Genomic DNA, 18377 nt, shown 5'->3' on the forward strand with positions numbered 1-18377 from the left:
CATTACGAAAAAATTGAATAAAACTCGGACGAATATATACATTCAACATACAGTACATAAGTACTGTATTTGTTTATTATGACAATAAATCCTCAAGGTGGCATTTACATTATTAACATTTTTTCTGTGAGAGGGATCCACAGATAGAAAGACTTGTAATTCTTAAAGGACAAATGTGACTTTGTATATTGTGACTAAATATTGCCATCTAGTGTATTTGTTGAGCTTTCAGTAAATGGTACTGTAGCCATGCCCAAATGCATGATGGGAAGTGCAACCATGACTGTGCGTAGTGCTACCAATTGATATATCTTCTCTGCGTTGGGAAATAACATAGGGTGTGCTTCCCACGATATTTCTAATCGTAGGGAGAGGGATTGTAAGGCTTTAGCCAATTAAAAAAATGCTCCAAAGGCTGCCAATATTTACTCTACTCATGTTACACTGCCTTTTAGCTCTCTATATAGATAAAACGGCGCAATTACAGATTGAACGCGACAATGCGTGAGATACATTTAAAAAAAAAAAAAAAAAAAAAATTACCGCCGAAAATTAATAAATTTGATAACCCTCCCTTAAGCCTAAACTAAAGACTCTGGATGAGTGTAACATATTATGTCTGTAACGTTAAATACAATTAGAAAACGATTTAATTAAAAAATATTAAGGCTGTCAAGCGATTGAAATTTTTAATCGAATTAATTAGAACTTAAATATTAATTAATCGTAATTAATCGCAATTAATCGCAATTCAAACCATCTATGAAATATGCCATATTTTTCTGTAAATTATTGTTGGAATGGAAAGATAAGACAAGATGGATATATATATTCAACATGCGGTACATAAGGACTGTATTTGTTTATTATAACAATAAATCAACAAGACGGCATTAACATTATTAACATTCCGTTAAAGCGATCCATGGATAGAAAGACGTAGTTCTTAAAAAATAAATGTTAGTACAAGTTACAGAAATGTTATATTAAACTAGTAGCCCGCCATTGTTGATGTCAATAATTACTTACACAATGCTCATGGGTGCTGAAGCCTATAAAATCAGTCGCACCCAAGCGCCAGCAGAGGGCAGCAAAACTCCACAAAACAGAATTAACAAGTGGGCATTTCTCTGTACTGTCATTTAAATCTGTCTGAGCAGGGCATGTGTGTTAATTGCGTCAAATATTTTAATGTGATTAATTAAAAAATGTAATTGCCGCCCGTTAACGCGATAATTTTGACAGCCCTAAAAAAAAATATATATATATATTTAAAAAAGGCATGTCCGATATTTTTTTGCCGATTCCGATACTTTGAAAATGACGTGATCGGACCCGATCGATCGGCAACTCTAGTTCCGGCACCTTATGATTTACAAATTAAGCACTGTACTACACTGTATGTAAATATGATCGGATTAAGTAGCGAGGATTTCCCGATAAGAGAAAGCCATTGTTCGGGACTATCAATAGGGCAGGAAGACTTTGATCAGGCACGGGGAGGGGGGAACACTCGCCTAACAAAAGCTATACTTTTGCAGGAGAGGAAAGCGCTGGATTTTGAAAAACAGCAAAGTAAAAAGACACACGTGGAGCTTTGTGAATAAGTCCGGGTTCGCTTCACGCTGCTGCTGTTTGTTGTGCTGTGTACTTGCGAGTGATGTTCACAGGGGGAGGATATGCAACTGTGGATTCCCCGCCAGTTGTTTGCACTTACTTTTCCTGGGTTGGACCTTAACCAGGTAGCGCCATCACGTTTTTTTGTGTGTGTATGTCAAAGGACGAGCCGGAGCGGCCTATTATCAACATGATCAACAAGTGCACATGAGTGTTTAGGTTACTGATTACAGGTGATGTGATAGTTTGTTTGTGATAAGCTCTCAGCACAAAGTCCTGCCAGGTACTACAAATCTGTAGACTACTTGTTCACATCCATTTTATCCTGATTAGGACCACTGCTGCTTCTGAGGTAAAGACTTTTTCTTGAGCTTTTTTTTCTACTGTTAAAACTAAAATGACTCTCTTGGAACTTACACAGTTAAAATCCATATTGCGAGAAAACTGAATTTTAAAGCATCTCCTATTAGAATTGTGGTGCATGACGATATTTTTGTAGTAAAAGTATAACCTTCTCATTTAGGTTGGGTGTCTTACAGCAGCATCATGAGTGTAGAGTCCACCAAGCCGCGTGATGCTTGCTGCTCCAAGCTCAAGGTTAGCGCAAACAAACATGTTTAAATACGATGAAAAAAATATTACTGTTGCTCAACTGCAAAACAGTTCTGTTGCAAAAATGTGTGTGTGTGTGCAGGTACAATAAACATGTATTTATCCCTTACTAACAGTAATGAGGCAATAAAACACTAATGTGATTTTTTTTGTTTTTATGTGCTGTCAATCAGGGAATTAACTTGACAGACATGCTTATCAGTCGGCGCTGTTTGGAGTAAATTATGTAATGTTAATCAGCAAACAGTTACATAAAATTATTTGTTACATACTGCCAAATTGTAAGCACTGTAGAATACAGAAATTGTTTATTGTATTGTAAATGTGTCTATGTATTAGGAATAGTGTTATTGTTCATTGAGACTATAATATGATCTGTTCTATACAGTGGTATGAAAAAGTATCCGAACCTTTTGGAATTTCTCATATTTCTGCAAAAAAAAAACATCAAATGTGATCTGATCTTTGTCAAAATCACACAGATGGAAAAACTGTCTGCTTTAACGTTTATAGGTTTTCATATTTTAATAAGACCAGTATGCAAACAATGACAGAAGGGCGAAAAATAAGTAAGCGAACCATCACATTTAATATTTTGTGGCGCCCCATTTGGCAGTAATCACTACAACCAGACGCTTCAATCAATCAATCAATCAATCAGATTTATTTATATAGCCCTTTACAAAAACCGAAAGGCCCTCAGAGTGCTTTACAACAAAACATGGCTCAAGATAAATAAAAGGCAGGAATATTATACAATGACATTTAAATAAAATAAAAACAAGAAATAAAACAAAAAATAAAACAAAGACAGCGCATCGCAATAAAAGTCCAGCAAAAACAATAAAACCGATAAAATCCAAAAACATTAAAAAAGCCCTTAAGCAAATAAAACCAGGCTATCCTAATCTTTGTAAAAGGCGAGTCTAAAAAGGTGTGTTTTTAGCCAAGACTTAAAAAGACCTACATCCGTGGTGGTGCGGATTTCGGGGGGATGGCTATTCCGCAGCCTGGGGGCAGCAACCCCAAAGGATCGGTCTCCCCACTGTTTAAGTTTCGACCTCGGAAGATCTAAAAGAAGCTGGCCGGTCGAGCGAAGAGTCCTGCCAGAGTTACGAAAAGGTAAAATTTCCGATAAATAAGATGGAGCCTGGCCCTTAATTGAATTAAAAACAAACAGTAAAAGTTTGAAATCAATTCTAAAATGGACTGGAAGCCAGTGGAGTGATAATAGCACGGAGGTTTTATGCTCACGTCTAGGTGTACCTGTTAAAAATCGAGCAGCAGCATTTGGAACAAGTTGCAACCGAGAAATCGAGGACTTGGGGAGGCCAACATAAAGTGCATTGCAGTAGTCCAGCCTTGAGCTTTCAAAGCGTGAATTGCTTTTTCAAGGTCGTGGCGACTAAGAAAAGGCTTCACTTTGGCTAAGAGACGAAGCTGGAAAAAACTTGCTCTTACAACAGAACTAATCTGTTTTAAGTTAAGCCTGCTATCGAATATCACTCCGAGATTTTTAACGTGGGTCTTAAAAATGTCAGCCGGAGCGCCAGAGTTGGGCTGAAGGGCTTTCATCATGGAAGGTGTGCCAGAAGTAATAAATTCAGTTTTGCTCTCGTTAAAACGTTTTGTGCAAGCCACTGCTTCACATCAGATATGCACTCCATCAATTTAGCAAGAGCAGTTTTTTTGTTAGGTCTCAGGAGCAGATAAAGCTGCAGGTCATCAGCATAAAAATGAAAAGCGATATTATGTTTTTTTTATAATTGATCCTAAAGGTAGGAGATAAAGCACAAAAAGAACAGGCCCTAAAATAGAGCCTTGCGGTACCCCGCAAGACAGAGAAGTTTGTGAGGAGGAAATCATTACCGAGAATGTTCTATGTTGTAGGTAGGATTTAAACCATTTTAGAGCGTTACCACGGATACCTATGACATGTTCTAAACGAGATACAAGGACTGTATGGTCAACTGTATCGAATGCTGCTGTGAGGTCCAGTAAAACAAGGATAGCCGGGTTTCCATTATCTACAGAAAGGGCAATGTCGTGATGTACTTTTAACAATGCTGACAGTGCTGTGTCTGGACCTGAAACCTGATTGGAACTTGTCAAGGGTGGAGTTTGTCTCTAAGAAGGTTTGCAATTGAATAAAAACAACTTTGGAAAGGAAAGACAAGTGGGAGACGGGTCTAAAATTGGACAGCACAGAGGAGTCGAGATGGGTTTTTTTAAGAAGAGGTCTGACTACAGCCTGTTTGAAGGCAGCTGGGACAGAACCGGCTTCCTGTAGCTGCAGACTAGTCTGGCACATCAATCAGGACTAATCTTCTTTACAAAACTGCTGTAGTTCAGTCACATTCCTGGGATGTCTGGCATGAATCGCTGCCATGCCACAGCATTTCAATGGGGTTCAAGTCTGGACTTTGACTTGGCAACTCCAGAACCTGTATTTTGTTTTTCTGAAACCATTCTGAAGTTGATTTACTTCTGTGTTATGGATCATTGTCTTGTTGCAGCATCCATCCGCTTTTTTTTAGCTTCAACTGTCTGGCAGACGGCCTAAGGTTTTCCTGCAAAACATCCTGATAAACTTTTGAATTCATTTTTCCAATAATGACTGCAGTTGTCCAGGCCCTGAGGTAGCAAAACAGCCCCAAATCATGATGCTCCCTCCACAAAGCTTCACGGTGAGGATGAGGTGTTAATGTTGGTGATCTGTTCAATTTTTCCTTCACATATGACGTTGTGTGTTACTCCCAAACAATTCAACTTTGGTTTCATCAGTCCACAAAATATTTTTTCAAAACTTCTGTGGAGTGTCCAAGTGGCTTTTTGCGAACATTAAACGAGCAACAATGTTTTTTTTAGACAGCGGTGGCTTCCTCCGTGGAGTCCTTCCATGAACACCATTCTTGGTGTTCATTTACATATAGTTGATGTGTGCACAGAGATATTGGACTGTGCCATTGATTTCTGCAAATCTTTAGCAGAAATTCTACAGTTCTTTTTTTACCTCTCTGAGTGTTCTGCGCTGAACTCTTGGCGTCATCTTTGCTGGACGACCACTCCTTGGGAGAGAAGCAACAGTGTCAGATTCTCTCCATTTGTAGACAACTTCTCTGACTGTCACTTGATGAACATCCTGACTTTTAATAGATGGTTTTGTATCATTTCCCAGCTTTATACAAATCAATCCTTGATCGCAGGTCTTCAGACAGATCTTTTGACCGAGCCATGATGCACATCAGACAATGCTTCTCATCAAGACATTTCTGACCAGGTGTGTGTTTTATAGTGGGCAGGGCAGCTTTAAACCACTCATCAGTGTTTGGGCACACACCTGACTTGAAATGTTTGGTAAAAATTGGTTTCAATTGCTCTTTAAGTCTCCTTAAGCAGAGGGTTCACTTTGTTATTTTCCCCCTTCTGTCACTGTTTGCATACTATACTTATTAAAATATGAAAACCTATAAATGTTTGGGTGGTTTTAGTCCAAGCAGACACTGTATTTTCATCTGTGTGATTTTGAAAAAGATCAGATCATATTTGATGGTGATTTTTTGTAGAAATGTGAGGAATTCCAAAAGGTTCAGATACGTTTTCATACCGCTGTACACACCAAAAAAAAAATCATAAGTAAAACATTCAGGTATATTCATTTAACTTTACAACAATGTACTTTAAAGCGTTTTCTGCCAAAATTGTGCATATTCTGTCATACTTTTTAAATTAATTTACTAAAATTCACCTGCAAAGGTTATACTGCATTTTTTCATGTTCACTTTTAGTGTGTACGATAATAGCATTTTTCTTCTCAGCTCTTTCTCGCATCAATGGCATTCGCATATTTTGCCAAAGCCTTTGGTGGGGCGTATATGAAGAGCTCCATCACCCAGATTGAAAGACGCTTTGACATCCCCAGCTCGCTTATTGGGGTCATTGATGGCAGCTTTGAAATGGGTTTGTGCACTGATTTATCATTTCAAAAACCCCAAATTTTGATTTCCATAATAATAATTCATCTCCTTTTGCAGGCAACCTGTTGGTAATAGCCTTTGTGAGCTACTTTGGTGCCAAGCTCCATCGTCCCAGACTGATTGCTATTGGCTGCTTGATCATGGCTTCCGGCTCCTTTCTTATTAGCCTACCTCACTTTTTGCAGGGCCCGTCAGTATTCACTCAGAAATTATAAGTCAACTTATATTAACAATATATTGAAAAAACATGGGTATTTATTCTTTTAGGTATAAATACGAGACCAGCATGACTCGCAGTTCAACGGACAATAACACTGAAAGCATTCTGCCATGTTCATCCAACCACAGTTTGACCGATATCGACACTGATAATTTGGCAGACCGAGCAGGTACTCTGCATAATAGGGTTGTTCCGATCATGTTTTTTTGCTCCCGATCCGATCCCGATCGTTTTAGTTTGAGTATCTGCCGATCCCGATATTTCCCGATCCGATTGCTTTTTTTTTTTTTACATTCATATATATACATATATGTATATATATATATACATTCAACATACAGTACATAAGTACTGTTTATAATGACAACAAATCCTCAAAATGGCATTTACATTATTAACATTCTTTCTGTGAGAGGGATCCACAGATAAAAAGACTTGTAATTCTCAAAGGATAAATGTGACTTTGTATATTGTGACTAAATATTGCCATCTAGTGTATTTGTTGAGCTTTCAGTAAATGATACTGTAGCCATTTAACTGTTCTGCCCAAATGCATGATGGGAAGTGCAACCATGACTGTGCGTAGTGGTGCCAATTGATATATCTTCTCTGCGTTGGGAAGTAACATAGGGTGTAAAGAAAATATCAACTACTAACTTTCTTACCCACATTGCTTACCCACGATATTTCTAATGGTTGAGAGAAGGATTTGAAAGCTTTAGCCAATTAAAAAAAGGTTCCAAAGACTGCCAAAATTCACTCTATTCATTTTACGCTGCCTTTAAGCTCTATATATACGTAGGTAAATCGGCGCCATTATAGATTGGAACGCGACAATGCGTGAGTGGGTCGTGAAGCGCATGCGTTAACTGCGTTAACTGTTTTAACGTGATTAATTAAAAATAAATTAATTACCGCCGTTAACGCGATAAATTTGATAGCCCTATTTTAAGCCAAAACTAAAGACTCTGGATGAGTGTAAGACATTTTGTCTGTAACGTTAAATACAATTAGAAAACAATTTAATTAAAATATATATATATATTTAAAAAAGGCATGTCCGATATTTTTTTGCCGATTCTGATACTTTGAAAATGACGTGATCGGACTCAATCGGGACATCTTTAGTGCATAACAAACAATTTGTTGTCATTCACTTCCTTTCTAAATCATGTCAAACCCTTCAGATTGCGAGAAGGCAGCCGGTTCATCCATGTGGGTTTATGTATTCGTGGGCAACATGCTGCGAGGGATTGGAGAGACTCCCATCATGCCTCTGGGAGTGTCCTACCTGGATGACTTTTCAAAAGAGGAAAATACTCCTTTTTACTTGGGTTTGTTATGACTACACACACAGTTTGAACATTATCTGACAGAGATGCAGGGGTGCTAATACTTTTGGCCAGCAGTGTAGGAGGTAATTAAAGTTGCCTAGCTTAATGCTATCTTATATGTGTGCTTTCCTCGATATGCCAGCCTGCATCCATACAGTGGGAATCCTGGGCCCCATGTTCGGCTACATGATGGGATCTTTCCTCGCTAAGATCTACGTTGACATTGGATTCGTCAATTTAGGTGCGAAACGACACTTCATGTTTTCCTATTGCCCTTTTAACCCGTTTGGTGGGTTAAGTGACTCCTTATCTCTGGAGTTCATTGTCGAATTCATCTAGAGAGATTAGTCCATACTCAATAAAGAGGCTCAGTTAACCTTTCCTAACTTGGCTTTCTTAACCCAAATTCCATTCCCAGATAGCGTGACCATCAACTACAAGGACTCCCGCTGGGTCGGAGCCTGGTGGCTGGGCTTTATCGCGACCGGCACTATTATCATGCTCTCCAGTATCCCCTTCTGGTTCCTGCCCAAGTCTCTTCCCAAGCAGGGGAAGGAGAAGGACCAGAGTAAAGGTCTGGAGCTCGACACAAAGGCAGAGCTAGATCAGTTCCTCCCAGACCAGGATCACCAAGAAAAAGAAGTTACTTTCAAGGAGATGGCTAAAGGTACCATGAAAAACATGAAAAAAGTTTATACAGCAGAACTAAGGTATTTTGGACATTTGAATGTTCAATTATTAACTGATAAAATCCATGGACCTTAAGTAACGAGTTGTAATGCAATCTGGGCAAAAGTTGAATGACCCAGAAATTTAAACTCTAGTCCAGTCACGAACGCTTAGATAACCTTAAAACCTGGTAAAAACATTTTCTGCGACTCAAAAAAATTTTGATTTTTTTTCTTCAGATTTTGTTCCTTCTCTGAAAAGACTCTTCAGGAACAGCATCTATTCTCTAATGATCCTCACCTACCTCGTGGTAGTCAACGGCTTCATGGGCATGATCACCTTCAAGCCAAAGTTCTTGGAGCAAATCTACGGCCAGTCGGCCTCCAAGGCCATTTTCCTCATAGGTATAACATACACAGGATGCTAGGAACAAAGATGTTATTGTAAGGAAGTGGGATTGTGTTTCTCAGTTAAAGTCATTGTTTGGTAACAGTTTTCGATGTTTATTTACGCCACTTTTATGGTTGTTGTGAAGTCAATGACCACAACATTCATAGTTAGATCTTTTATGCTGTAATAACAGCACTAACGGAAGAGTAATCGTGATTATTCATCTCTGCAGGTATCCTCAATTTGCCAGCAGTTGCCTTAGGCATCATTACCGGAGGTTTTGTTCTCAAGCGTTTCAAGCTAGGAGTGATCGGGGCAGCCCGGGTATCCATAACGGCATCAATTTGCTCTTTTTGCCTGCTGGTTGTGCAGGTCTTCGTTCATTGCGAAAGTGCAGAGGTGGCCGGCCTCACTGTCACGTATCAAGGGTGAGTGACTGTTCAAGTCTGATGTCACAAAAAGTATGCTAGGACCAGCCCGAAAACATCGTACATTTTTGTTCCCGCTGTTAGCAGAGAGCTTTAAGTCATGTTGTTAAATAATACATTTGGTCGTACCAGAATCCCCGATGTGTCCTACCAGCCGCAAACGCTGTTGTCACAATGCAACGCCGGCTGTTCCTGCTCGATGAAGCAATGGGATCCAGTTTGCGCCTACAACGGGATGACGTACGCTTCTCCCTGTCTGGCTGGTTGTCAAACCTCCACCGGCACTGGAAAAGAAATCGTAAGAAAGCAGGGAGTCTGTTACAATGAAAACATCAATTTATACCTACATTGGGGAAAATAAGTATTTAGTCAACCATTAATTGTGCAAGTTCTCCCACTTGAAAAGATTAGAGAGGCCTGTAATTGTCAACGTGGGTAAACCTCAACCATGAGAGACAGAATGTGGAAAAAAAAAAAACAGTAAATCACATTGTTTGATTTGTAAAGAATTGTTTTGCAAATCATGGTGGAAAATAAGTATTTGGTCAATACCAAACGTTCATCTCAATACTTTGTTATAGAGATGTCCGATCACGTCATTTTCAAAGTATCGGAATTGGCAAAAAAATATCGGACATGCCTTTTTTAAACATATAAATATATATATATATATATATATATATATATATATATATATATTTTTTTTTAAGCAAATCGTTTTCTAATTACAATATTTGCCACAATTAACGCATGCGCTGCACGACCCACTCACGCATTGTCGCGTTCAATCTATAATGGCGCCGTTTTACCCATACAGTATATAGAGCTAAAAGGCAGCGTAAAATGAGTAGAGTAAATTTTGTCAGCCTTTGGAGCCTTTATTAAATGGCTAAAGCCTTAAAATCCCTCTCCCAACGATTAGAATAATCGTGGGAAGCAATGTGGGGAAGTAGTAGTTGATCTTTTTCTTAACACCCTATGTTATTTTCCAACGCAGAGAAGATATATCAATTGGTACCACGGCGCACAGTCATGGTTGCACTTCCCATCATGCATCTGGCCAGAAGTTAAATGGCTACAGTATCATTTACTGAAAGCTCAACAAATACACTAGATGGCAATATTTAGTCACAATATACAAAGTCACATTTATCCTTTAAGAATTACAAGTCTTTCTATCCGTGGATCCCTCTCACAGAAAGAATGTTCATAATGTAAATGCCATCTTGAGGATTTATTGTCATAATAAACAAATACAGTACTTATGTACTGTATGTTAAATGTATATATTCGTCCGAGTTTTATTCATTTTTTTCTTAATGCATTGCCAAAATGTATATGATCGGGAAAAATTATCGGGAATGATTGGAATTGAATCGGGAGCAAAAAAAAAAAGCAATCGGATCGGGAAATATTGGATCGAAAAAAACTATCAAAGGGCAAAAAAACATGATCGGCACAACCCTACTTTGTTATGTACCCTTTGTTGGCAATAACGGAGGGAGGCCAAACGTTTTCTGTAACTCTTCACAAGCTTTTCACACACTGTTTCTGGTATTTTGGCCCATTCCTCCATGCAGATCTCCTCTAGAGCAGTGATGTTTTGGGGCTGTCGTTGGGCAACACGGACTTTCAACTCCCTCCACAGATTTTCAATGGGGTTGAGATCTGGAGACTCCAGGACCTTGAAATGCTTCTTACGAAGCCACTCCTTTGTTGTGCTGGCTGTGTGTTTGGGATCATTGTCATGCTGAAAGACCCAGTCACGTCTCATCTTCAATGCCCTTGCTGATGGAAGGAGATTTTCACTCAAAATCTCTCGATACATGGCCCCATTCATTCTTTCCTTTACACAGATGAGTCGTCCTGGTCCCTTTGCAGAAAAACAGCCCCAAAGCATGATGTTTCCACCCCCATGCTTCACAGTGGGTATGGTGTTCTTCGGATGCAACTCAGTATTCTTTCTCCTCCAAACACGAGAACCTGTGTTTCTACCAAAAAGTTCTATTTTGGTTTCATCTGACCATAACACATTCTCCCAGTCCTCTTCTGGATCATCCAAATGCTCTCTAGCGAACCGCAGACGGGCCTGGACGCAGGGCCGGCCCAGCCTATACGCAGACTATGCAGCTGCTTAGGGCCCCTGACCACTGGGGGGCCCCCAATCTGGCAATTGTTTGATTTATATTCTATTTTGTTTCCTACAGTTTGCTTTATTTGACTTTTGTGAGTTTTGATAGTTGATTACAAGCTTAGAAAAAAAAAAAATCTTCCTTAACTTCTTTCTTTCCTCTTTTCGAAAAAGGTTTGGCGCTATCTACTGTAAGTACTGACAATTATTTGGGGTGAGAAGTTTGAAGTGTGCAGTGCAACAAAATCTGATTAATATACAAAATATGGACGTATGGGTTGGATTGCATGTATGGGTTTCACAGTACAACGTGACGAAATGGTGGGCCAAAAATATGGGCCCCTTTGCATTATTTTGCTTAAGGCCCCCAAATGGCCTGGGTCGGCCCTGCCTGGACGTGTATTTTCTTCAGCAGGGGGACACGTCTGGCAGTGCAGGATTTGAGTCCCTGGCGGTGCATTGCGTTACTGATAGTAGCCTTTGTTACTGTGGTCCCAGCTCTCTGTAGGTCATTCACTAGGTCCGCCGGTGTGGTTCTGTGATTTTTATTCACCGTTCTTGTTATCATTTTGACGCCACGGGGTGAGATCTTGCATGGAGCCCAAGATCGAGGGAGATTATCAGTGGTCTTGTATGTCTTCCATTTTCTAATAATTGCTCCCACACTTGTTTTCTTTACACCAAGCGTTTTACCTATTGCAGATTCAGTATTCCCAGCCTGGTGCAGGTCTGCAATTTTGTCTCTGGTGTCCTTCGACAGCTCTTTGGTCTTGGCCAAAGTGGAGTTTGGAGTGTGACTGACTGAGCTTGTGGACAGGTGTCTTTTATACCGATAATGAGTTAAAACAGGTGCCAATAATACAGTGGAGCCTCGTTAGAAGAAGTTCGACCTCTTTGACAGCCAGAAATCTTGCATGCTTATTTTCCACTCTAATTTGGAAATAAATTCTTTAAAAATCAAACAATGTGATTTTGTTTTTTTTCCCCACATTCTGTCTCTCATGGTTGAGGTTTACCCATGTTGACAAATACAGGCCTCTCTTATCTTTTCAAGTAGGAGAACTTGCACAATTGGTGGTTGACTAAATACTTATTTGCCTCACTGTATTTCCCCTGTGTTTGCAGGTGTTCCATAACTGTTCCTGCATTACGGAAATGATCAGTCCCAGCCAAAACACCTCAGCGGTGTTGGGCCAGTGTTCTAGGAAAAGCGACTGCGATCGAGTTTTCAAAATTTACATGGCTCTGTCCGTGATTGGCTCCTTTATATCAGCGTGCGGCGGCACCCCGGGTTACATAGTGCTGCTTAGATCCATTCAACAAGACTTGAAGTCTCTGGCTTTGGGAATGCAGACGTTGATCGTAAGAACTTTGGGTGAGTCGATTAATTGCTTACAAGTACATGAGCAAATGTGACTCGAAATGTTTTCTTTAAAGGTGGGATACCTCCTCCCATATATTTCGGAGCCCTGATTGACCGAACCTGTTTAAAGTGGGGGACCAAACACTGCGGAGGCCGCGGCGCGTGCCGACTGTACGACGCCGATGCGTTCAGGTAGAGCGGCGCGCTAAATCCAGATTAAAACAAATGTAGATTTGACAAATAACGAAGCAAATACATTCCAGGTGGACATTCATGGGGTTGGTCAGCGGACTGTACTTCGTGGCGAACGTGATGTGGTTGGGCCTGTATCGAAAGATTGTTCAGAGACAGAAGAAGTTAGCATTAAGGGAGCAAGCCAAGGAAAACGGAGTCGAGGAGAACGGAGTGAACGGACACGCAAATATCAATATTGACCAAAACAAAGATGACACAGAGAAAGAGAGCACTATTTAACATTTTTGTTCCAAATTTTAATACTTGCTAAGAATTGGAAGCTGGGGCGCTTCATTTAGACAAAAGTATTCATTAGCTGCTATTTTGTGGTATGTATAGGCAATGACACTACAGTATCACCCTTTTTAGAGTTGACGTCAATAACTCAAGGATTCTCATTAGAGTAAGAAACTCCAACAAGGGTTTTTAGTGTGTGTATATTTTGTTTTGTATTATATCAAGAAACGGGACGACAAAACAAATGTGCATCATATTTCGTTACATATTCTGTGGGTTATTGTGCACACGAACTTGTTACATGTCCTCATTAGGAGCAGGCGAATAAGTCAACACTTCCTTAATCTGTAATTACTGCTCATAATTTGTATGATGTATATTTGTACAATTGTACGGATTGTTACTTTTCAAAAAGAATTTCACGACTGTTTTTCTTCATTTGTCATTATTACTACAAGTTTATCACTTCTGACTGACTGATATGCTGCCAACCAGCATTTGTCAACATGACATATATTTTATGATAAGTTGTTTATGGTCTTGTTATGGCCGTAGTCTCGATTTATAATAAGATTTTATTGCATTTTTGGGACATTGGGACTACTTCTTTTTAACAAGCAGAAGGGGTACTATAATTTTAAATATGTGCTCCGTTTATTGCAATATATATATATATATTTTAGGGCTGTCAAACGGTTAAAATTTTTAATCGAGTTAATTACAGCTTAAAAATTAACTAATCGTAATTAATTGCAATTAATAGCAATTCAAACCATCTATAAAATATGTCATATTTTTCTGTAAATTATATTATATATATATATATATATTCTGTAAAATAAATTGTTGGAATGGAAAGATAAGACACAAGATGGATATATACATTCAACATATGGTACATAAGGACTGTATTTGTTTATTATAACAATAAATCAACAAGATGGCATTAACATTATTAACATTCTGTTAAAGCGATCCATGGATAGAAAGACTTGTAGTTCTTAAAAGATAAATGTTAGTACAAGTTATAGAAATTTTGTATTAAAACCCCTCTTAATGTTTTCGTTTCAATAAAATTAGTAAAATTTTCAATCAAAAAATAAACTAGTAGTCCGCCATTGTTGATGTCAATAATTACTTACACAATGCTCATGGGTATTGAAGCCTATAAAATCTGTTGCACCCAAGCGCCAGAAGAGGGCGGCAAAACTCCATAAAACACAATTAACAGGTGGGCCTTTCACTCTACTGTCATTTAAATCTGTCTGAGCAGGACATGTGCGTTAATTGCGTCAAATATTTTAATGTGATTAATCAAAAAAAATAATTACTGCCCGTTAACGCGATAATTTTGACAGCCCTAATATATATATGATCTTTATTCAGGAGTCACACAGGGTGTCCATAGCACACAAACGCCATTGAGAAATTAAAAATGTCATTAATTATCATTACGCATGAGATTGATGAAAAAAAAAATCTGTTTGAGGAATTTTAATACTGTTAATTATAGTCCTGGAATATTTGGAGGTCAAAGCAGATTTGAAACCAAAACACTAAGTTGAAACGCTTTTGGAGCGCAGGTAAAACTCATTAAGTCGTGAGTGTTGTGACAGCGTCGAGTATTAAATCTTTTCCTGGCTGTGGGAAGTAATGGGAGTTTTTACACACACAAAAACAAGGGGGAAAAAAGTTGCAGAGAACGGTGGACTTCATCAAATGGTCTCTGCGTGATGAACGGGATAGTTAACGGTCACCTGAGAGGGTGCAGTTGCTAAAATTCCCCACAGGAGGGCGACCGTGAGACAAAAAATGTTTTTTTTTTTTTTCAATTTTGAAGAAATTCCTTACGTTTTATCATAAGCAAATGTACTCTTAGAAATCAATAATAATCAAATTTAAGTACTGCGTCAGTTTGAGTGCAAAATTCGCATGTTTTAATTTACGAAGGCCCGAAAACAGACCGCGAGCGGCATCCCTCCCCCTTAGATGTCTAAATTTGTGTAAATAAACGGCTGTATTACTAACAAAACGACTTTTTTGCCCCCATTATTATGCAGTACTTTAGAATGTTTTTAGACGAATCCCTGCTTTAATTCTGATTGAGAACTAGAGAGGACTTTCTTTTAAAAATTGCCAAAATACGACATTTTTGTCGTCTCACGGTTGCCCTCCTGTGGGGACTTTTTGAAATTGCTTCCACACTCGTGCAGTTAGTTACCGTGACTCGCCACTAATGGGTGCAATGTGGCATAAGCGCAGCTAAATTTAAAAAGTATTTACTGTGCTACGGGTCCGCTGACTTTTTCTTGGGTTTGAAAAACTTTGTGTTTAGTTTTCTGCTCTTTAATGGTCATTGGTTATGATTACATGACATGATTGAAAATGTTATATACAGCGAAAAAACAAGACGAAATGCTTTGGAGCGAGAAGAAAACTCATCAAGTCGTTATTGTATTGAAATCGTTTATCATTAATTTTTTTATGAACTGTAGAAAATACTGGGTTCGGAGGGTTTACTCAAAAATCAAGCGAAAAGATTGCAGAGTAACAAAGAACTCGAAATCGACGTCATCAACTGGTCTCCGCGTGATGACGACAAATCAACGCGTCGCGAGCTCATGTTCACTTCAGTGAATGCAGTTGCTAAAATTTCCCACAGGAGGGCGACCGTGAAACAAAAATTGTGTTTTGACCATTTTCAATACATTCCTCACGTTTTATCAAAAACAAATGTACTGCTAGAAATCAATGTTATTCATATTTAGGTACTGCATCAGTTTGAGTGCAAAATTAGCATGTTTCAATTCGTTAGGAAGGCCGAAAACAGACAACAAGTGACATCTCTCCCTCATATAAGATATCTAAATTTGTGTAGATAAACGGCTCTACTACGAACAAAACGACTTTTTATGCCCCCATTATTATGCACTACTTTAGTATGTTTTTTGACAAATCCCTGTTGTAATTCTTATTGAGAACTAGAGAGGACTTTCTTTTAAAATTGCCAAAATACGACATTTTTGTCTCACGGTTGCCCTCCTGTGGGGACTTTTTGAAACTGCTTCCACACTCGTGCAGGAAACTAGTTACAGGCCGAGCTCTACTAGTACTACGGCTCTGCTGATTTCTTCTTGGGCTTCATAAACTTAGTTTTCGTCTCTTTTATGGCCATTGATGATTATTATACGACACTATCTATTGAAAATAGTCATATTACGAGAATGGAAAATGAAAACAAAATCAACAAAAATACTTGATAGATCGGCAGGTTCATTGGCTTCATATACGTATAACTAGATGTGTGCTTCGCTCCGTGAGCCAACAGAGAAGTGCCGTCACTTGTCGGCCATCTTGTTTCAGAGCCGTTTAGTAACTAGCACTGGTTCTTAACCTTGCTAAAGGTACCGAACCCCAAAAAGTTCACATGTTGATTCACCGAACCCTTCGGAATGAGATAATAAAGCATTTTTTCCCCTTTCAAATTCAAATCAAAACCAATATATTAAGGAAAACACACACAAGGCTGAAAAAGTAGTTTCTGTTCTTGCGCCCCTCTTTAAAATAAACTGCTGTATTTTAAGCTAAAAGAACTGTTGTGTTTGAGAGAACAATCTGCCTATGTGGTGCCATAGCGGTTTCATGGCGCATTAGGCCCCCGGACTAATTTTAATTTTCTCCTTTTCCCCTGGAGACCCAGTTTTCAGACACTGCGCAACACAGTTTTTGTTTCAACCCAGCTATAAAAAGAAGGTAAGTAATTATATTTATTATTTGAAATTATCATCTTCAGCTTAGAATCCTCAATTGATGTCTCATATTTAGTTTTTAAAAAACGACTTTAAACAAATTATTCACTCGCATATTTTAAACTTTTAAACAAACTACGTCACAATGAAAAAAAATTGTGTCTGTAAATAGGTCACGGATATCTACCTCATAACTATCGCTTCATTGTATTTTTTGTGTGTCTGTTTACCGTCTTATTTTCTCCGATATTTTAGATGATAAATAATGGATCCAAACAAAGACACGTTTTTTTTTTTTTTTTTTTTTAAAGGGTAAATATTTGAAAAACAAAATCTCGACCACTTCTTTTTGTGTGTGACTTCTGCATCATGACCCTTGTTATATTACCGTTTTTCACCCATAAAATCCCCAAAAAGTCCACAAATGTCTATTTTTCACTCACCTGATTTGACTTACTTTTAAGGTGTCTACAAATTCCCTCCTGTTCAAAATGTTTCTTTCCCTAGAAAATGGATATTTTAACCTTTCCAATGATGTATCACACATGCACATTGGCCAAATTTGGGGTCTCAGAGCAGAACTTCAAGTCACCTGGGTGTTTTCTACCATGTCTAAGCAAGCAAGCTAATAATTTAGCAGATTCCCGTTCAAAATTCTTCTCATTTTGACAGCAGGTCAACATTTAAGACCACGTTGCCCATTGGTCTGTTGTATTCCCCTCATACCAAGTGCAAGTCAACCTCCCACTGAGCAAACCAGTTCCTCCACCCATCAGATCGAGGACTAGCAGTTAAAAGAAATGGTTAAGCCTGTAAAGTGGGAACAAACCAGCCCAAAACCTGGTCTAAAAAGCCACTTTGCCTAGATTTAATCAGCGTACGAAAATAGGGCTATGCGTTTCTTTACCTTCGCCGAACCCCTTAGACTTACTCACCGAATTGTTTACATGCCTACTCCAACTAAGGTGTGTGTGTTTTTAAAAATTTTTTTATTATTATTGTTATTCTATTTTTTTAAATCGGAAATTTGTAAGAGTGTTCTTGAAACAATCCAAAGAACTAAATATAAAGCCATAGGCGGAGCTACTATTCAGGCGAAGTAGACGATCGCCTTAGGCCCCCAACCAGTAGGGGGCCCCCAACCAGCTACCCTTGCCCCAACGAGCAACGGCTTGGGCCACCGGAGCCAGCAGCACCGCCAACTATTCGTCATGTTTAATTATGTCAGTGTACCAAACAAACAAATAACAAAACAAAAAAGAAAACCATTACCCCCCCCCCCCACACACACACACACACAGGCACTACAATGGACTGTTCCATGACGACGACGGACAGAGTATCAGTCGCTTAGCTTCATTTAGCGCCGTTTAGCATCGCTTAGCTGTTCGTTAGCTTCACTTAGCTCTCCCACGA

General features: G+C 38.8%; 1 protein-coding gene across 1 annotated transcript; it reads left to right on the plus strand.

The window, feature by feature from the left end:
- The first annotated feature begins 1764 nt into the window (after positions 1-1764).
- Positions 1765-13721, plus strand: LOC130929048 (solute carrier organic anion transporter family member 1C1-like). Its single transcript, XM_057855953.1, has 14 exons — positions 1765-1969; positions 2141-2214; positions 6048-6189; positions 6264-6396; positions 6474-6595; positions 7614-7760; positions 7903-8001; positions 8179-8427; positions 8669-8833; positions 9052-9247; positions 9380-9545; positions 12504-12753; positions 12816-12933; positions 13005-13721. The coding sequence occupies exons 2-14, from the start codon at positions 2164-2166 to the stop codon at positions 13213-13215; spliced, it is 2049 nt and encodes a 682-aa protein (XP_057711936.1). The 5' UTR covers positions 1765-1969; positions 2141-2163; the 3' UTR covers positions 13216-13721.
- The last annotated feature ends 4656 nt before the right edge of the window (positions 13722-18377 follow it).

This window comes from Corythoichthys intestinalis, chromosome 13 (assembly GCF_030265065.1).
Source record: "Corythoichthys intestinalis isolate RoL2023-P3 chromosome 13, ASM3026506v1, whole genome shotgun sequence".
In the NCBI taxonomy this organism is placed as follows: Eukaryota; Metazoa; Chordata; class Actinopteri; order Syngnathiformes; family Syngnathidae; genus Corythoichthys; species Corythoichthys intestinalis.

Coding starts and splice junctions, on each gene's coding strand:
- LOC130929048 (XM_057855953.1), top strand. CDS start 2,164: ATGAGTGTAGAGTCCACCAAGCCGCGTGATGCTTGCTGCTCCAAGCTC. Junction 6,190..6,263: donor TGATGGCAGCTTTGAAATGG/GTTTGTGCACTG, acceptor CTCCTTTTGCAG/GCAACCTGTTGGTAATAGCC. Junction 6,397..6,473: donor CCTCACTTTTTGCAGGGCCC/GTCAGTATTCAC, acceptor TTATTCTTTTAG/GTATAAATACGAGACCAGCA.